We start from the raw sequence: 21373 nt of genomic DNA on the forward strand, positions 1-21373 counted from the left end.
TATATACATTGTATTTAGCATTTATGGTGAAGATGATGACATCAGATGAACGATTCAAGAGGTCCCTGCCAGTTCCTGTTCTCTTATTGTAAGTCTAATGAGCCAGACGACGGAGACTCTTGCCTTTTGTTTGTAATTGCTCTTGATGCCCCTGCCCCAATCTTTGGGCAGTTAGGCTGATTAGATTAGGAGTGGTTAAATGGGGCAGGATTCTATACCTGAATACCTCATTTGCATGCTTAAAGGTCGTCACCCAGGTGCTTTGTTTTCACTCCTAAGCACTGCCCCCTAAATGTATTTAAAACTACAATGTATCACTGCTTTTAGTTAGATTTTCGATGACTACAGCTACCGACAGCTTGTGTTCTCAATAAAAGAATCCTGCTGAAGATACAACCCGAAGTCTCCTGGTCTTCACTTCTGAGTTGCCTAAACTTTAGAAGATATAGGTTTACAACAGATGGTGCCGTGACCCGGATAGAGTTCCAGCTTCCTCACCTGAATCCAGTTTGAAAACTTCAAGCTCAAACAAAGATCTGCTTCCAGACTGCATCTTTTGGAATCCAGCGAAAACTTCAAGCTGAACAAAGATTTCCAGACTGAATTTTTCTCTCAACCAAGGTTGTGGTGAGTGCTGTCTCTAATCCAAAAGAACCTTTAAGACCAGTACAAATTTGTTTATCCTCTGCGCCGTCAGAGAAGAGTTAACAGACAGCTGTAGGGTTTGGTTAACTAAGTTTTCCTCTAAAAATGAACTTTTAGAGATGAAGTTACCCTCTGTCCAGGCAGGGAAGTTTAGCATCAAGTGCTAATATTGTTTTATCCTCTGTTCTGTGTAGGCAGGGAAGATTGGCATTTACGTGCTAGTTATTTTGGTTTATCCTCTTTTCACAGAGAAGTTTAGCATTTCATGCTAATAATTTTGGTTTATCCTCTGTTGATCAGAGAAGTTTTAGTGTTTTGATTGTGTGGTAAGAAAGTTAACAATAGTTAAGCTGTGTTAACAAGTGTACCCTCTGTTGATCAGAGAAGTTTTAGTGTTTTTGTTTGTGTGGTACAGAAGAAACGTACAAAATGGTTAGAAGGAATGCTAGGCTGATTCCAACAACAGAAAAGGGTGGTCTTGCGACTCCTTTGTGGTCAGATAGCGAATTCAAATCACTGTTAGGAGTGCAAATGAACCTAATAGTCACTGAAAAAGTTAGACAAGAACTAATTCAGAAATATGAGATCCATCCAGATAAGACTTGGTCTGTAGATGAGTGTAAAAAGGTATTAGGAGCATATGTTCGCAAGAACAATGTGAAAGGCATTATCTGCTGCCACAGAGAATTTGGTTTAGCACTAGCTACACAACAATCTCAGCGTAACTCAGAGCTAGAGAAACAGAACAATGAGCTTCAAGCTAGAGTGTCCTCTTTGACTAAGAAATTGAACCGCAACAAAGCTGCAGCAAAAACTGATGTGGAAGTTAGTCAGCCGGATAAAATTTACCCTGATTTACAAGCATTCTTTGAAAGAGATGTAGCTCTCCAATCAGTAATTGATGTGCCTGTAAATTCGGTCAATATTTGTGGTGCTCGGAGAAGATCTCTCAGAATTGAGGAAACTGAAAGTGTTCCCCTCAACTCTTCTGTTGTGCAAATACAAACTGTTGCCAAAACACTAGGGCCTAAAGAGATAGAGAGACTGTCTCAGAGCTTACCCTCAGCGCGCACACATTTTTCTGAATTTAGAAGAGTATTGACCAGTAAAATGCGCCTTTACGACATGTCGTTAACAGAAGTCACACAGCTGATGTCACAAATTCTAACTGAATCTGAATTCAACAGTTTTGAGTCTGCTGTTACTTCTGAACTACAACATGCCAGTAAAGGCGATTTGAGAGAAGGTGTTTTGAAAATTCTAAAGAATATCATGGGACCCAAAATAGATTGGTCTAGAATTACTACCTGTGTGCAAAAGAAAGAAGAAACTGTGAGTGAATATACTGAGAGATTTTGTCAGTCAGCTGTAATTTACAGTGGAATTGTTGATGACCCTGAAAGTGTGCTAGATGACAAGGGACCCCTAGTTCGTATCTGGTCAGATGGCCTTGTAGCCGAATACAGAAAAGCTTTACCATTCTTAGATCTAACTTGGTCTAACAGAACTCTCAGAAGTAACCTAGACAGGTTAGCTACATGGGAAAGAGATGCTGATGTCAAGGCAAAAGTGAGAGTAGCAGCAGCTACGTTTAACACAACAAAACAAGACAAGAGATGGTCTAAAAGAGAAGGCAAATGCAACTACTGTGAAAAATTAGGACATTGGGAGAAAGAGTGTAGGAAGAAGTTGCAAGATAGTAAAAGAAATGCTATGCATAATTCTGCTCCTCCTCAGCCTGCCTACAACCCTGAAGTAGTTCCGCCAGTGACCACTGAAACTTTAGGACAGCTCGTACAGGCTCTTCTAAGAGCACAACAAGACCAGGAAAAAAACTAATTGTTGGGGCTGTGAGTAGCTACCTTTCCCCTGTAATCCATCACAATGACAAAATAATTTTTGTGAAAGGTAGCGTAAAGAGAAAGAGATTGATTTTTGCTTGATACAGGTGCAGAGTGTACAGTAATTCCTACAAAATTGGCACAAGTTTTAAACATCCCATACAAGAAAACCAAACTTTGTTTAACTGGCGTAATAGGTGAAGATTCTGTTTTGTATGAAACCCCGCCCATAGAGGTACAATTTGGCCCAAAACTCTGGCTACAAAATTGCTATGTGCTCCATTAAATACAGGTGCAATTTTAGGCATGGATCTTCTGAGACAAGTACATCTAACGTTAGACGTGTCCTCAGAATCCGCTAGCATAAAATTTCCTCAGCACAAGTTTCTACCAATAATGCAATCCCTACTGAGTATGCTTTCTTACAGAATCATCTAATTTGGGCTAAAGACAAGGATGATTGTGGTTTGTTAACAGGTGTAGAACCAGTTAAATTGACGGAAATCCACCTCCGGTCACCAAACAATATCCGATTAATAAGGAAGCTATACAGGAATCAAACCTATTGTAGAAAAGTTGCTGAAGCAAGGAGTGCTAGTTAAAACCAACAGTCCATGTAATTCACCCATATGGCCCATCAAGAAATCAAATGGGACATGGAGACTTACAATAGACTACAGAGTAGCCAATAAACATATTGATAAAATCACCCCCCTAGTGGCAGATCCATCTACAATTTGTAATGGCTTACCATTAGAATGTAAGATTTTTTCAGTAATTGATATGTCTAATGGATTCTTTTCTGTACCGTTGCACTCTGACAGCCAGTCATGGTTAGCTTTCACAGTTGACTATGAACAATACCAGTGGACACGATTGCCACAGGGATTTCAAAACTCCCCGACCATATACCATCAGGCTGTCAGACGTGATTTATGTGACCCAGAATGTCCAGTCAAACAGTCCACTATGATTCAATGTGTCGATGATATTTTGCTTGCCTCAACAGACCACGAGGTACATCAAATTGAATTGACAGCATTGTTGGACTATTTGCATAAAAAAGGACACAAATGCAGCTTTCACAAAGCTCAAATTGCTAAAAAGCAAGTCACATTTCTGGGTCAAACAATTGGTGCAGGAAATAGATCCATTACACAGGATCGAGCGGCTTCAGTCAAAGCCATACCTCCGCCTACTACCATTAAAACACTCCGCTCATTTTTAGGAACAGCAGGTTACTGTAGACCTTGGATTGAAGACTATGCCTCGATTGCACAGCCTCTCTATGATTTGTTGAAAGGCCATGGTAAAGATTCAGATACTGTTTGTATGGAAGAACTTCATATCAAAGCTTTTAATGATTTGAAGAGAGCACTATGTCAAGCACCAGCATTAGGAATTGCCCAATCTGATAGACCCTTTGTGCTTTATGTCCATGAACACTTAGGCTTTATGACTGCATGTCTAATGCAAGATCATGGGGGCAGCTTACGCCCAATTCATTACTATTCTGGTAAACTTGACATAGTCGCTCAAGGTATGGGCCCATGCCTCAGAGCAGTACAGGCAGTTCATCTAGCGCTTCAGGCTTCATCAGGAATGGTGTTAGGTCAGAATGTAAATGTAAAATGCCCTCACGCAGTGTCTGCACTAATGAATCAAGCAAAAGTCACTTCTGTCACCTCCTCCCGTTGGGGAAATTGGTTAGCAACTCTCACAGCCCCGAACATTGTTATACAGCGTGCACCAGTCACGAACCCATCCTCATGTATGATGTCTGCAATGACTGAAGTTGTGTTAGAGGGTGAAGGTGAAATGACTCATGATTGTGTTACGCTTACATATGCAGCGACAAGTGAAATAGCAGAAACTCCCATAGAGAACGCAGAATTGGAGTTGTTTGTTGATGGTTCAGCTCAAGTTGTTGAAGGTAACAGACGAGCAGGATATGCAGTAACTTCCACCACTGAAGTAGTTGCTTCAGGTCGACTTCAGATCATTTTTCAGCTCAAGCTGCAGAACTAGTAGCCTTAACAAGAGCATGCACGCTAGCTTCAGGATCAGTTGCAAATATCTACACAGATTCCAGGTATGCTTTTGGGGTAATTCATGATTTTGGTGTTATTTGGCAAACCAGACAATTTCTAACTTCTGCTGGATCCCCCATTAAGCATGCTGGATTAGTGAAAGATTTAATGTTTGCCATGAAACTCCCAAAGAAATTAGCGGTGATCAAAGTGAAAGCACACCTCACAACTAATACTACGGAAGCTAAAGGTAATGCTCTTGCTGATGTAGCGGCTAAACAGGCTTGTTTCTATGCAACTGTACAAGTGTGTTCAGGTAGTACAGCACAGAAGACAATTCTACCTCCGGAATCAATCATTGATCTGTATAAAGACGTTCCTCTATATGAAGCATGGACATGGTTAGAAAAAGGAGCCACTGTGGATTCATCCGGCTGCTGGACCAAAGGGGGAAAATATGTTGCTCCCGAATCACTGTTGCCATATTTGGCTCAACAAATACACAATTTGGGTCACAGTGGTCCAGCAACGATGAATCACAGGTTCTCAAATCAATGGTGGAATCCAAAATTCAGAAACATAGCCACTGAAACAGTCAAGAGATGTGTAACATGTCAGAAAAATAATGAGGTACCAGCAGCCACCACACCAGCAGCACATACCCCAGCTCCACCAGGGCCATTTCGTCACCTGCAAGTTGATTACATATCATTGCCCCCTTGTAAAGGAAAAACTGACGTTTTGGTAGTAATAGACAAATTCTCAAGATGGGTAGAAGCTTATCCAACAGGGCGTGCTACAGCTGCACATACTGCTAAATGTCTTGTTACTGATTTCATTCCCAGATGGGGATTACCAGATTGCATTGACTCAGATCAAGGTACCCACTTCACAGGACAGGTAGTCAAGGAAGTGTCTAGAATGTTGAAGATTAAGTGGAACCTTCACTGTCCCTATAGGCCACAAGCATCAGGACAGGTTGAACGATCAAACAGAACAATCAAAACCAGGCTAAGCAAAATGCATCAGGAAGGAGTACCATGGGTTGAAGCACTGCCCGCAGTACTGTGTAGTATGAGGCGTCACCTAACAGATCAGTAGGACTGAGCCCTCATGAGATTATTACTGGGCGTCCTATGCAGATGCCAGGTGTGATTGATCTTAGAAATGCTGATGTTCACATTGCTTCAGATGCCCTGATCGCTTACTGTGAAAACCTCACAAAGGCAGTACAGAGTGCCAGAGAGAGAGTTGAGTCGTGTTGGCAGACTCCACTAGAAGGTGGACACACTATCATCCCAGGTCAATGGGTCATGATAAAGTCGTTCAGAAACAAGCCATTAGAGCCTAAGTGGTACGGACCACATCAAGTGATGTTGATTACAGCAGCTGCAGTATTGTGTCAGGGAAGGAAAACTTGGACTCATGTGTCACACTGTAAAGTTGTTCCTCCACCTACAGGGATAGGTTAGGACACATGGACCAGTGAGGAGCCGCAGGGAAGAACCGGATGCAACAGGCTTCGGGGGCCAACCCTGTGGTGAACACACCCTCATAGGCCTTCCCCATCCACTAGTCCACCCTCACCTCACTGTTCTTTAGGTGTCACAGGAATTAAGAAATAGAGAAAGAAGGAACAACAATAGCAGACACAGATTGAACAGAGGATACAACCCTAATGTTTGTAGTCTTTAGAACAAATACTGCTGTCTTTTGTTTTCTTTCTTCCTCTGTGCAGATACCACATGATGGCTGTCCTGAGACCCATACGCGCCGAACTCCTTACCTGCGTATGAAGCCACAACCTCTAAAAGACAACGAGACCCACTGCCGAGCCAACTGTCACGGAAGACAGAACAAAGAAAAAAATACACAACGCAGAGAATCACATACGAGAACTTCAGTCATCCAGCAACATGATCAAGACATTCTTGATCTTTCAGCAAAATTACACCTGATGGCTGAAGATAATTCTTCATGGTTCGGAAACCTGTTAGTATCAAGTGTTTCATGCAACAAATGACTCACGCCCATCACGAGAAATGACAGTTCCAACCAGAAAAGACTATTAAGAACTTCACGGAGCTGCATGTTTGTTTCTGTGTCAGCATGCAGTTCGTCCCTACAGACAATCAACACAGAACAAGTGCTATGTGCCTGTAACGATCACATGTTACAAGAATGAACTTTTAAGTGTCTAAATTTGTATTTTGTGAGAGTTATTAGAACTCTCAAAGGGGGAATTGTGGGATTACAAATTTATTTAAATGTTTAATTTAGATTCCAATGTAATAGTGTACAAACTGAAGAAGTTATATACATTGTATTTAGCATTTATGGTGAAGATGATGACATCAGATGAACGATTCAAGAGGTCCCTGCCAGTTCCTGTTCTCTTATTGTAAGTCTAATGAGCCAGACGACGGAGACTCTTGCCTTTTGTTTGTAATTGCTCTTGATGCCCCTGCCCCAATCTTTGGGCAGTTAGGCTGATTAGATTAGGAGTGGTTAAATGGGGCAGGATTCTATACCTGAATACCTCATTTGCATGCTTAAAGGTCGTCACCGAGGTGCTTTGTTTTCACTCCTAAGCACTGCCCCCTAAATGTATTTAAAACTACAATGTATCACTGCTTTAGTTTAGACTTGGATGACTACAGCGACGCGCAGCGAGTTCTCAATAAAGAGTAACTTCTGTATGAAAGATATCCCAACGTCTCCTGGTCTCTGCTTCGTAGAAGATAAAAGTTCACAACAAAGGTCATCATGTGGATAATTTTATTTACGGCTAAATTATTAAGTAACTTTACTAATAGTTAGATTGGGCAGGCCTTCAAAAAAGGGCATTTAATTACAAAAAAAAAAAAATTGCCTTGACAAAAGGGCACTTTGGGCATCAAGGGGAAAAGGGGCCGGTGCTCAAGCACCCACCACACACCCCTCTGCACATGCCTGCAATTACATATTTTTCTTTTAAATTACTTTTGTACTTAAATCTGTCATCTAAATCAAATTAGACATAATTTTTTCATGTATATTTGATTATATTTGTATTTTCAACAAAAAATTTTCAACAGTTTGATCACTTTTCTGTACGATGTGAACTCGAAGCATGTGCTAATTGCATTGCACTTTACATTCATTTTACAGAAATGACAACAGGGCGAATCCACACGGTATAAAAGTTAAGTCGTGACGTATTGTCAAGTATGTTGACCCATACTCGAAATTGGTGCTCTGCATTTAACCCATCCAAGTGCACACACACAGCAGTGAGTAGTGAACAAATGCACACACACACACACACACACACACAGTGAACACACACCCGGAGCAGCCATTGCTCCAGCAGCCCGGGGAGCAATTAGGGGTTCGGTGCCTTGCTCAAGGGCACCTTAGTCATGGTATCAAAGGTGGAGAGAGTGCTGTTCATTCACAATCCCCACCTTCAATTCCTGCCGGTGCGAGAATCGAACCGGCAACCTTCAGGTTACAAGCCCGACTCCCATTTCGGCTCTCATTTTCTTTCTCTCTGCCCTTTCTGTACTGTCTCTGCATGGGAGAGAAACAAAAAAGGCCGAATCCACACGGTCTAAAAATACTATTGTGTCTTATCAGATTAAAGAAGAGTCATCTGTCATCTGTCATCCGTCATCTGATGTCCGTCTAATTATTCCAAAAAAAAAAAAAAAACACAACGCAGACTACACAGGTTACACGTGGTGCCGTGACCCGGATGGAGTGAGGTTTAGGGGTGAGTGTAACAGTCCTCGTCCAGTAAGTGCTGTGCATGTAAACCTCACTCCCCTGTTCTGAAGAGGCGCTCTAACGATTGATGCTAGAGGCTGTGGTCTTTAGCCTCCTTGTCAGAGCGCCCGCCTCCCACACTGGACGCTATGGTTCAAATCCCGCTCGGAGAGGGGTGAATAGGCCCAGTTACAGAAGCACACAAAGCGATAATAATACTTCATAAGTTTTTGGATGTAACTAAAATTATGAAATTATTAATCAGCAGACAATAAAAGATTAAGCAAGTCTAAAAAGCTGAAATGAATGAGACAGATCTCTCACTTTATTGACTAACAAGATAGCAAAGCATCTCATGAAAATATATTGTTGTGGGAGGAGCTTCACTGAAGGAGGAGCAAATCTGCCAAAATTAAAGATAAAACAGTTATTGCACATTGTTTGTGTAATATTTACACATTTTAAATATTAATGTTCACCCATCTAGTGAAGTAACTTTTAAGTTAATTAACCACAAAGTGTTTTATACTAATTCACAACTTATATCTCTTTTTATTTTCTAAGAACTTCATCTATATTTACATTTATGCATTTAGTAGACTAAAGCGACTTACAGTGCATTCAGGCTATACATTTTTTTTTTTTTTAATCAGTATGTGTGTTCCCTGGGAATTAAACCCATGACCTTTTGCACTGCAATGCTCTACCACTGAGCCACAGGAACAATCTATATATTTAAATTCTTACTTTTATATGACCTCTTATTAATTTAAAGGCATAAAAAGATAATGGGTGGGGGATATCTTTTTGTGATTCTTATCTTTATCTTGTAATGCCACAATAACTGATTGTGTTTGTCACAGTGAGGCTCTGTGACTACAGACTTTTATTATGAAAAGGACTCTGACACAGGACTGTGAACATACATGTATACATTTCCCTATCTGTTTTGCACAAATTGAACACCAGTTAACACAGAGATGTTGGTTATTGATCATGTGTTATGTAATGTTGTTCCTGTCCTTATGACATTTCTTTCCAAGTTTGACATTTAATGATTCATACATTTTATGTTGATTTATGTATTGTGTTGTGTTGTGTTAAGAAGTAAAGCGAGACCGGTGATCAGGTTAAATGTCTATTGGTTCTGTATAACAAATTACATATTATAAATAGTCATACGTACTGGAACAGTTTCCCATGCCAAACAGACAAAAACCCAGTCACAGCAAAAGCTCACCATTTTGAAGATCCCATTCCCGCCAATAGATGGCATGGTTCATTTTACTCATGTAGGAAGGGGGGTGTTGGGGATATGCTTAATTCTGCATTGTTAAGCATTAATAATTAATTGAGTTTGTTTTGTTCCAAATTTCTGTGTTTTGTGTTATTATAACAGTTTAGCGCTTTGTTGCTGTTAGAGTACATTTATTTATTTTTTCTTAAGTTTCTTTATTAGCTTTAATTACCAAATGGTTTAGTCCAAGTAGGAGGGGCTTTGTCTTTTTAAGATGGCTTCTCAGATTAGTTGAAAAACTCGTAGAGTGAGTTGTGAGTTGATTTTGGAGTCGCAAGTTGCTGTCTTTTGGGTCAATTCGTTTGACATATCCAAATGGTTGTTTGAACAGTTTGTTTTATGTTTTGAATTTTCATTGTAAATATATTTGATGCACTAGACTCTAGTGCCTAGAGGGAAACCTTCATTTTTGCACTCCTGGGAATAAACACTCATTGTCATGTCACCTTATTTTTACGCCTCCATCAGCCGGTACATTTGGAACAGTGGTGCTTATGCTCTTCAGAACATCTTTGGGGACCTTTTTTCTGCAGTTGACACACCAGTGGCTCCCTTACAGTGTTGTTTGCTCAAGTCTGTTAACACCAATAAAATGAGCTTAATGTGGCAATTAACAGATCTGAAGTCATCAGCATAATAAACGAGGTGAAAACAGGATCTATTGACATGAAATAAAGAGGATTTTCAGCAGCTGATAATATTGATGAGCCTCAGATTATAAACACTCATTAAACAAGCCATTCAGGATCAGCAGCAGATCATCTCACTTTATTCTGAGTGTTTGCTGATAGAAACTGATCGTTTGAGTCACAGTATTTACCGAAAGCCTATTAAAGTGCTCTATTGAAAAGTATTACATTTATTTCTGAAATGATGCACAAAAAAATCCCACTAATATAAAGACACTGATGACGATCTTTCTCGGACATTATGGTTTGTCCATATTAATCTAAATATACTTAGATTTTCAAATAATTACATTCATAACAACAAAATAGTTCCCTGTTATCATTTTGTATGTGAAGAGAAATGACAAAGCCTTCTTTAAAAATTGTTAGCAGGCACACAAATAGCACTGTGCCCGATAAAAACTATTCAGAAATGACCCCGGAAAAATGTTGATTAAACAAACTATTTAATGTGTATTTCACAATTGAAAATAAATGAATAAAAGTGAATAAAATTGAAGATGGATCAGATGCAAACCTACATGGCAGAGTATCTTACACCTGCATTTTGTAAAATACACCCTAAGCAGAAGAATAACTAGTTGTTTAAAAAAAACCTGTGAATATGAAATGAAAAATAAATCAGCCTCTTTTTCAGCTTAGTGGACAAAAAATTTTGAACCTGTAAAAAGCTTCTACAAATGTGTCCTGTTTATACAAGCCTGTCTATTGTTATATACCTGTACATACAATTGTCAATTTGTATATTGTTATTCCTTATTTACTTGTTCTATTTTTTTAATTCTTCTTTTTATTATCTGAAGCTTCTGTCACGAAAACAAATTCCTCATAATTGTAAACATACCTGGCAATAAAAGCTCATTCTGATTCTGAAATATGCATTAGAAGAACATTTTGAACATAAAATGAAACTCGTAATAAAGCATAATAATATCATTTATATCATAAAGCAAAGTTGTATACAAGAATAAAACTTTAGATATTGTTCTTAGGGGAGGAACACCATCTTTGAGTTGATCTGAATCTCACAGAAGCTGCTGGTCTTGAAGATGAACTTTATTCACTGTTATATTTAGATGATGTTTAGATTAATATGGAAGAGATGTGGTGTATCACTTGAAAGCAGTGGACCTGAAGATAAACTACTTATTGTGATTGTTTATTTTATGTCTCCGTAGATTAGATGATTGAGTGAAACTCTTCCCGCATGCAGTGCAGTGATAAGGTTTCTCTCCAGTGTGAATCATCTGGTGCCGTTTCAATTCTTCAGCTGTAATAAAGGTCTTCTCACACTCAAAGCACATATATTCTCTCACACCAGTGTGTATCTTCTGATGAACTTTTAAACCCTGCAGACGTGAAAAACTCTTTCCACATAAAGAACATGAATGTGGTTTCTCCTTCGTATGAACTTTCAGGTGATCCTTCAGGACTGAAGCCCACAAAAATGTTTTTCCACATTGATCACATTCATGCAGTTTCTCTCCAGTGTGGATGTTCATGTGGTCCTTAAGGGTTGATGATCGTGTGAATCTCTTCCCGCACTGATCACATGTGAATGGTTTCTCTCCAGTGTGGATCCTCATGTGTCTCTTGAGATTCTGTTTGTATGTGAAACTCTTTCCACACTGAGTGCAGGTGAAACTTTTCTCGTCTCTTCTTTTCAGTAAAGAAACTCTTTCAGTCTGAGAGTGAGTTTTATCTCTAGGTTTTCCACAATGATATTTCTGCTGTTCACTCTCCTCGTTCTCCTCCATCAGGTCTGAAATTAAAGTAAAAAGTCACAAAATATTATTTATTGGTTTAACAGTTTTTTCACAACTTCAAAGTTTTTTTTTTCTACCAAACTTTTTTTATCTGATAAACTGCTTGAAGCTTTATAACATTATTGTTCTTCAGCCTCACTGATGAAGGATCAAGAATAAACACCAACCTGTTTGTTCTTCAGTGTGTTTCATTCTGCAGGGTTCTGGATCTCTCATGTTCTCTCTGTCCTTCAATAAACTCTGTCTCTGCAGATTTCACTTCTTCCTGATGCTCTGATGCTCGTCTTCACTTGTAGACTGATGGGAATATTCCAGCATTTATTGCTGAACTGCAGTGGGAGGAGCTTCACTGAAGGTGTGATTGTTGTGGGAGGAGCTTCGCTGAAGGTGTGAGTGTTGTGGGAGGAGCTTCATTGAAGGAGGAGCAGATCTGCAAAAATGAAAGATAAATCAGTTACTGAGTTTGATTCTGCACTAATTCACACACTTTAATGATTTATGCTTATCTATCTATCTATCTATTAAAGTAAATTAAATAGTTTTTAGTAACTCACAAATTATATCTCTATCTATAATTCATTAATATATAGGCAAATTAATTAGTGCTGGGCAATGATTTATCATGATTAATCACATCCAAAGACAAATACATACAGTATATACTTTGAAAATATTTACTAATATATTTATATTCATATAATTTATATTATATATAAATATATTTAATATATAAACATAACATATCTTTCTTAAATATATACATAATAAATACACAGTACAAACATATATTATGTATACATATACTGAGGATGTGATTAAGCGCAATTAATTATTTGGCCAGCACTAAAATTAATATATAAAATAAACACACATTTAAAAGATACTGAATATAAACAATTTAAGATTAAAAAGAATAAACAGAAAATTAAATTTTACAAATGTGCAAGGTACAAATAAATTGCCAATTAACTAACTATTTTTGTTTATTGTTTTAGTTTTGTGTGTTATATGAAACATGGTTTATCATAGACTAATGAAATAAATGCAGTTATGATAGTTACATCTTATAATGTCACAATAGCTGGTCGTGTCATTTGCTTTTTACACCAATAAAATGAGCTTAATGTGGCAATTAACAGATCTGAAGTCATCAGCATAATAAATGAGGTGAAAACAGGATCTATTGACATGAAATAAAGAGGATTTTCAGCAGCTGATAATATTGATGAGCCTCAGACTATAAACACTCATTAAACAAGCCATTCAGGATCAGATCATCTCACTTTATTTTATGTATATTATTCTGTGTACTTGCCATTAGCAAAACACAAAAACTTTGTTAAAAAAAAAAACACTTCTCACACTGACATGACTGACACACTTATCTTTACAGTTTCTGTTTGCAGTCCTTTTAAAATATAGGCTAAAATTTAAAAACGTAAAGTAACTAAAACAATTTTTTATTGACAAACATAAATGTCAAAAATGAAAGAAAGCTAAATAACATTAAAATCGCTCCAGCATGTCTAATTAATTTCTTTCACAGATTATGCTTTAGTTTTTGGCTCCAAACATTGAAACAATCATACACACGAATGTACAGAAAACAAAAATTAGAAGAACATGAAAAAAAACCGACAATGAATGTAAATAAATAATTTAAAAAAAAGTATTTTTAAAAAATTATTTATTACTACGTTTTAGCGGTTTATGAAAAAAAAAAAATCATCTCGCCAGACGTACTGTAGTGATTAACGATCACGAAAGCGTGTTTTGGAAGATGATGATGTACTCGCTCATTATATACATTTTGTAATTTTTGAACAAAAAAGTTGCATGTATCTTAACGTGCTGGTTAATTGCCTTGCTAAATATTTCAGTCACCAACAGTGTTGTGCAAGTTACTTTCAAACTGTAATACATTATAGATTATTTAAAAGTAATTCCTTACCTTACAATATTACTGTCTCGGAATTGTAATGCCTTACATGACCCCTGTATTAATTAAGAGTTACTTTCAACAAAATAACTACAGAAGTAGAACTTAACATTCTAAAAAGACATTTTAGCAGAGCATTTTACATCCAGTAGAGGGCAATATGGTGTAGCATGACTGTGGGCTATGCAGGCATCTCGCGAATGTACAGTATTCTGCCATCTTCACCCATTAGCCACTTTTCTACTGGCCAGTGCGAGCTGGGCGGGGCTAATAGCCTCGGACCTCAAGCACAGAGGCCAAAATCATGCCGTGTTTCCACTGTCGGACCAGTAGCCTCGCGGCACTCCTGTAAAACCAGCCCTAAACATACCTTCACGTCACACAACACAAAGTTCCACCAGTGAAAGGGGGATGAATGAAAGTCGTTTAGTCTTTATTTACAAACTTGGACACAACACGTGGCTATTGACTGACCACGAACAGGAAATATAACTTACTTGCGGCATTTTTGATTCGTTAATGTTTCGCGGTCTTGCCAGTTTTTTAAAAATCTTTTTTCTTTGAACAATTAAATTTTGGGCTAAAAGTGTGTTGTACAGAGTACATGTACAGAGTAAAATATTACTGAAAATTTAATAGTAATGCCTTACACTAATGCGTTACAGCAAAAAGTAATCCGTTACTGTAACACATTACTTTTGTAACGCGTTACTCCCAACACTGGTCACCAAGCACCAGAAAAGACACACAAATTGCGTTACAAATAATCAAATACAGAAAGGACACTGTAAATTGCAGCTTAAATAATTTGTGTGAACAGTATTTTACGTTTGTGTAAACAAAGCCGTGTAGAGCTGCTTACCTCGAGAAGCGAATCCGCGCGCCTGATGACGTCATCACCTCTAAGCGAAATTTGAAACGCGACGAATACTGTTCAAAACAGCTAGAAAAGTTTTTTAGCTGTTTTAAACAGCATTTGTCACATTTCAAATTTTTTTCAAATTTTTCTAAGAAAACAACAAAACAACAACAGCAAAAACATGAAGCATTTCCCTTACGAAAATTAACCATTACTAAAGTCAAAGTAGTAACCATTGTTTCTTGGGTATTGATTAGTTATATAACCAGTTTTACTACAATGGTTAGTGTAGCAAAACCATGGTTGATTTGTGGTTGTCATGGTTTAACTATAGTAACTATGTTATTTTTTTTTTTTTTAGTAAACCAATTAATTTTCAAGGGTGCACGTTGGGTTAATTCTTGTTGCACTCTTTATATAAAATAATAGATAAAAGACAGACTGAATTTCTCCATTGTCAGATTTTCACTGTACCACAGCAACCCAGATTTAACGTTTCGTCAGCACCAAATAACAAACTAAAACACAATATAAGGTTTCTTAAATATTACATTTACTCACATACTTAAGAAACAATAAACAATCATTTAATTTTAATAGGATAACAAATAGTACAATTTCTTAACACTCTTTCGGTCAGTATAAACCAAATTATTTGTTAAAATCATGTTTTCTTCAATTAAACGTCTAAAATCTCCCTGAAATTTAAGTAAGCCAGTAAAATGAAAGGACCATTAATTAATTATTATTATTTTTTAATTATGCGAGGGCGTGGCTTTTAGTGTCCCAGCCTTTTGAACACAGAGGCCAGAGACCCACAATAAAGGAAAATAGTACTTAACTGTGGCTTAATATTTTAAATTTGATTAAATTTGATTTATCTGATATAACATATCAACTGAAAAACAAACACTTTAAAAATCAATCGATATCAATAGATCGTTAAACGAAGATTGCGACAAATCAGAAAATAGTTATTTTAACCCACCATAAATTACAATGCAATCCTTCATTTCTCTAGCGAAAACAGTTCAGGCAAGCTGTGCTCAGAATCTCCCTTTTTCTTTATAGGGGTCATCAGATGCCCATTTTCCACAAGCTGATATGATTATTTAGGGTCTTAATGAAAAGTATATAGCATACTTTGGTTAAAATTTCTCATTGTTAGTGTAAAACAACACCCTTTTTACCCTGTCAAAAACAGCTCTGTTTTCAGCAAACCGTTTTTGTGCATGTTCCGTTAAATGCTAATGAGCTCTGCTGACCCCACCCCTCTCTTCCATCATTATAGGATCTTTAGCATTATAGGGTGGTTGTGTACAGACACTGCCAACACACATTTCAGTTCAAACAACTCGTAAAAGTGCATGTCGCAGCCGATGACCCCTTTAACTTTTGTGGGAGGTGATGAACCAATTTTTGGTTCAATTTCACCACCTACTGGACTGGAGATCAAGTGTTACAGAGAGTAGAAAAGATATGCTGTAAAAAAAAAAAATAAATACTTAAGAGTAGAGTATATTCATTTTTTAATATCTTTAATTTTTGAGTTAGCTAATCAGGGGCAGCAATTAAGCATTTGTAACAGGGGTAACTAAGATAAAGTGAGCATAATTCAGCTGATCAGGTGATTGTTAATGTTGCACACCTGAATGTGATTGGCTGAACAGTAGCACGGCATCACATACGTCAATCACATTACAGGGAAAGTAAATGACAAAAAAATGGTCAAAAATAAACAAACAAAAAACAGGTGAATCGTTTAGAATCAGTCCACAGTAAGATGTGTTAAGAATATGAACAGTGTCAGTGTTGATTTAACTTATGGATTATTAATAGAGTAGCAAAAATGATTTACACAGACATACTGTCATTTACATTCACACATTTGTGTCATTTTGTGTCATTTCTGGTGTCGTCTTAAAGACGGCAATTGTGAAAAACCCTTTGCACACAAAGAACACATGTGAAGCTTCTCATTAGCGTGAAATTTCTGCTGGTTCCTCAGGACTGACAGCCAGTTAAACTTCTTACCGCACTGATCACAGTTACGCAGTCTTTCTCCCGAATGAGTACTCTGATGTGCTTTCAGAGATCTTGCGTGTGCGAAACGCTTCCCGCACTGATCGCACGTGTGCAATTTCTCATCCAGTGTGGATTTTAACGTCCCATGAGGTGCGCTTTTTTTGTGAAACCCTTCCCACACTCATCACATGTGTAAAGCCACTCTCCTGTGTGGATCCTCGTGTGCTCCGTAAAGTGGGTTTTTTGCATGAATCACATTGCATTGATCACACGTGTGTGGTTTTTCCTCCTGTGTGGATCCTCATATGATCTTTGCTGTATTTTGTATGACCCAAATGCTTTCCGCACTGTGGACACGAGTCTGTTTGGCCTCCAGCATGGATTCTGATGTGCTTCAGAAGCTTAATGACCAGGGCGTTGCGTTGATATTCTAGGCTATCCTGCTTCATTAATAGCAGGCTAACGTTATTAATAAGGATATTAATATTAGCCTAATAATTTTAGCAGAATTTATCATTATGGAATTTGGCTCTCCAATGTCACTGTTTTAAAACATTAAGTCACATAAAGCATTTTAGAATGTCCCAAAACCGTGCCTTGAACTAATCCCTGACGTATTTTTTTATTTGAGTCCAAGTTCAAAATAAAACTCTATGAACCGCTCCATTGTGAACATACTGTATGAACTACTGCAAGCTGTAACGTAAACAGGAAGAGTTTGTCCGAACTCAACTGGTTTTACAAGAGAACGCAAATATCTTTGCAAGAGAACACAAATCATTTGAAAAAATATTTTTTCCTCTCACCCCTAATTTCTTCCACCACCATGTCCCTTAAGGGGCTCCGTAGGTACCAGATGCTTTCAGCACCTCATTCTTCTTTTAATTTTGAGAAATAAACGATGATGCATTTGCGCCACCTGTTGGACTGGGGCGTAGAGATAATACGGTTCAGTATGCAAGAAAAACAAAGTTCTGAGAGATATAAATGGAGAAATGTTAATAAGAATGGAAAAAAAAGCACGATATTTTAAATACAACGTACTTATAAAATTATAAAACATGCATTATAATAAAGTGAATTAACATTAAAACTGGTATAATTTTAGATGTATCATGAATGTGCACTACAAACTGTAACTATAGTATACTGTTGGTTACTCTTAAATAAAACAAATTTTAATGCCAAACCCAACATGACAACTTAAACAATATTATAACTCCAGAGAATCAATCATGTAAAAGCATGAGAACACTTGAAGACGTACTTGCAAACAATGAACTGTGCTAAACTGCAGCAAGTTATGACATTTTGATTAAAAACATGCATGCATGAATTGTTCAGTAGCATACATTCAGAAAATAAACCAATTTTGATTTCATGTCACTTTAATCATAGGTTGATATAAGTTATATACATAGCTTCCAACACCACTGCAATCAGTCTAATGACGTTCAAATCATGTCTGGTAACATGTATAATCAGGTTTTGTCAAAACCTTGCAACTTATTACAGATATTAGTGTTTTTATGCCTGAGAAGAGAAGCGAACTGACTGAAGCTCTTCCCGCATGGAGTGCAGTGATACGGCTTCTCTCCGGTGTGGATCCTCTCATGTGTTTTCAGATGTCCGGTTTGATTAAATCTCTTGTCGCAGTACGAACACTGGAAAGGTTTTTCTCCAGTGTGAACTTTCTGGTGCACTTTCAGTTCACTATTCGTAATAAACGACTTCCCACACTCACCGCATATGTGATTCTTCAGACCGTCATGTCTTTTCTGGTGAACTATTAAAGAACCAAGCTCTGTAAAAGCTTTTCCACACAACAGACACACATGAGGTTTCTCCTGCGTGTGGATTTTCAAGTGCTTTCTCAGGGATAATGCTGTAAAAAATGTTTTATCACACTGATCGCAGTGAAACGGTCTTTCTCCAGAGTGAGAACGCAGATGCGATTTGAGAGCTCTTGCTTGTGTAAATCTCTTTTCACACAGATCACATGTGAACGGCTTCTCTCCAGTGTGGATCCTGGTGTGGATCTTAAAGGTTTTTTTATTCGCAAAACTCTTTCCGCAGTGAATACATGAATAGGGTCTCTCTCCAGTATGAGTTCGCCGATGTTCTTGAAAGTTTCTTTCATATTTGATACTCTTTCCACAATAATCGCACATGAATGGCTTTTCTCCAGTGTGAACTCTCATGTGAACTTGAAGATTGTGTTTGTAGTTGAAAGTCTTTCCACACTGAGGGCAGGCGAAAGATTTTTTTGGCCTTGGCTCTGGTTGTTCTCCAGTTTCGACATGATGGTGTTTCTCCTCCGCTTCATTCAGTTCTTCATCCTCATTGTTCTCATCCATCAGGACTGAAATTCAAGTACAAAAAAAAAAAAAATCTCAGTAAAAACAAACAAATCAAATAAAAAATGTAAAGATATATATAAAAAAAAAAACCACTAATGTGATCAAAATAAAGTTCAACTAGTTGTCGCAACGGTTATTGAAGTTAAACCATGGTAACCACAAATTAACCATGGTTTTGCAACATTAAATAGTATAACCATGATTTTGTAGTAACACTGTAGTTTTACAAATAGTAATCAATAGAGCTAGGTTTTGACACAAAATTACATTCGCTTCTGATTCACAAGCTTGCAATTCGATTCAATTCCCGATTCGATATTGATTATTTTGGATATATATCAGGTAGAATACATGCCAAATTTTCTCAAGGAGAAAAATATCTCTGTAAAATATACTTGAGAGTCAGGTGGTACTACACTACTATAACATCTAAAGTTAAAATGAACTGATTTGTGAATAATCGCTTAAATGACACTCAATTAATTTACAACTGCATAATTATATTTCTACTCCAGTTATTTTTTTTTTTAATATATATATATAAACATTAAATGTTGGCTTTTTATTTTGACAGAAATTAAATGAAGAACAGTAAAAAATAATAATGAAAATGTCATATGATGCATGTATTTAGCTAAATGCTCCTCTCTAGAGTTCATTTTTATAACTGATTAACGAGGTCACCATGTTTTTTTCTGAGGTAAATGTAAGGTTACATGTTTACCATCTGTTATACTGATGTCTTTGCGCGGTTGAAACACTGAGCGATCACACGAGACAGGAATCGGGTTTTTGGTAAGTTATAGCCTACTCCTCCTTTTAACATACCTTGGATGATTATTCATGTTTATTTTGTGCTGAAACTGGTATTAAAGTGGCGGAGATGATCAGTTTGTGCTGCTGCTTCTCTTGAACCGAGGTGCCACGGTGATCTGTCACTCAACAGCGCCAAAACGGTATTTATTGTTTGAATACTTCAATAAAATAGACATAATTTGAAATCTGAGACCTTCATATCAAAAGTAACAAAGCCTATTGCGATTTATGGGAGGTGCACAATGTTCAGTTTATTAACTGAAAACAGGCTAATCGAGGATTTAAGAATCGATATTGTTTCGTAAAAATGAGAATCAATTAGAATTTAAAAATAAAATATATATATATATTTTTTTTTACCCAGCCCTAGTAATAAATCCATCAAAAAATAAAATAAATTTCAATTAATAAAACCATGGTTAATTTTCTTAAACCCTGTGACACTATGCGCCTATTATAGGAGTAGCTTTCATTAAACTAAACAATCAAGGAAAGGTTCACATCATGAAGGCAATAGCATTTTCATAATCAAGATTTATTCTTTGTATTTTTTCTTTATGCACGCAGTGCATTATTCATGGGATATATATTAAATAGAACGAACAGACCAGAAATACACAGTATATGTTGTCTTTTTTCGTGTTATTACAGCGAAATACAAAGGAAAGAGAAAATAATCAGGAGGAAAGGATGCAGCAGACTGAAAGGAGGATTCTTGTTATATGTCGCATTTAAATATCAAGCGTTACCGTTATTCTCATGACTTCTTAAAATACATGAAGTCAAATTTACATCTCATTAACTCAAACTGACGAGTGAGTATTATTTGTAGCGCAAAATTACGATTTTAAATGATTTTTTTTTTCTCGGTATTTATGAACAGATCGTCCACAAACCGGAAGTGCAGTAAACTAGTTAGAAAAAAAGGTGTATAAAATAAAACGACAGAGATGACACTTGAACCGAGAGAAAATTTGCAATGTGTCACGCCACATATAAGAGCATAAAAAAATACAAGTATTAATATTACTTAATAGCACGTAACTCAATGCAAGTGTTTGACAGCAGGGGCTGTGCAGATAATGGGTAGTTATGTTTAATTCACACATAAACGAAAAACACACAGATCGATCTTGGGATTTAAGAATCGAGATCGTTCAAATGGAGATCGCGAGGCATCAGAAATAATGATTTTCACTTACCCTGAATGATACACCAATCCAGTCAATCATAACCTAGATACAAGTTGCGTTCATCGCATCGTTCTTCTTTCATTTTTATGGTGAGTGACAAACCAATTTGTGGTGCATTTGCGCCTCCTACTGGACTGGAGCGTGAAGAATATTGCGATTTGACTGA

The 21373-nt window shown here is 37.2% G+C and overlaps 2 protein-coding genes across 2 annotated transcripts; both read right to left on the reverse strand.

The window, feature by feature from the left end:
• Positions 1 to 11145: 11145 nt before the first annotated feature.
• LOC131530184 (gastrula zinc finger protein XlCGF49.1-like) lies at positions 11146 to 12421 on the reverse strand. The gene is made up of 2 exons (XM_058760349.1): positions 12183 to 12421; positions 11146 to 12011 (listed from the first exon to the last, which is right to left on the reverse strand). The coding sequence occupies exons 1-2, from the start codon at positions 12229 to 12231 to the stop codon at positions 11392 to 11394; spliced, it is 669 nt and encodes a 222-aa protein (XP_058616332.1). The 5' UTR covers positions 12232 to 12421; the 3' UTR covers positions 11146 to 11391.
• A 3947-nt stretch (positions 12422 to 16368) lies between these two features.
• Positions 16369 to 21340, reverse strand: si:dkeyp-53d3.6 (uncharacterized protein LOC100006266 homolog). Its single transcript, XM_058760331.1, has 2 exons — positions 21217 to 21340; positions 16369 to 19200 (listed from the first exon to the last, which is right to left on the reverse strand). The coding sequence occupies exon 2, from the start codon at positions 19193 to 19195 to the stop codon at positions 18320 to 18322; it is 876 nt and encodes a 291-aa protein (XP_058616314.1). The 5' UTR covers positions 19196 to 19200; positions 21217 to 21340; the 3' UTR covers positions 16369 to 18319.
• Between the last annotated feature and the right edge of the window lie 33 nt (positions 21341 to 21373).

Source organism: Onychostoma macrolepis, chromosome 22 (genome assembly GCF_012432095.1).
Source record: "Onychostoma macrolepis isolate SWU-2019 chromosome 22, ASM1243209v1, whole genome shotgun sequence".
In the NCBI taxonomy this organism is placed as follows: Eukaryota; Metazoa; Chordata; class Actinopteri; order Cypriniformes; family Cyprinidae; genus Onychostoma; species Onychostoma macrolepis.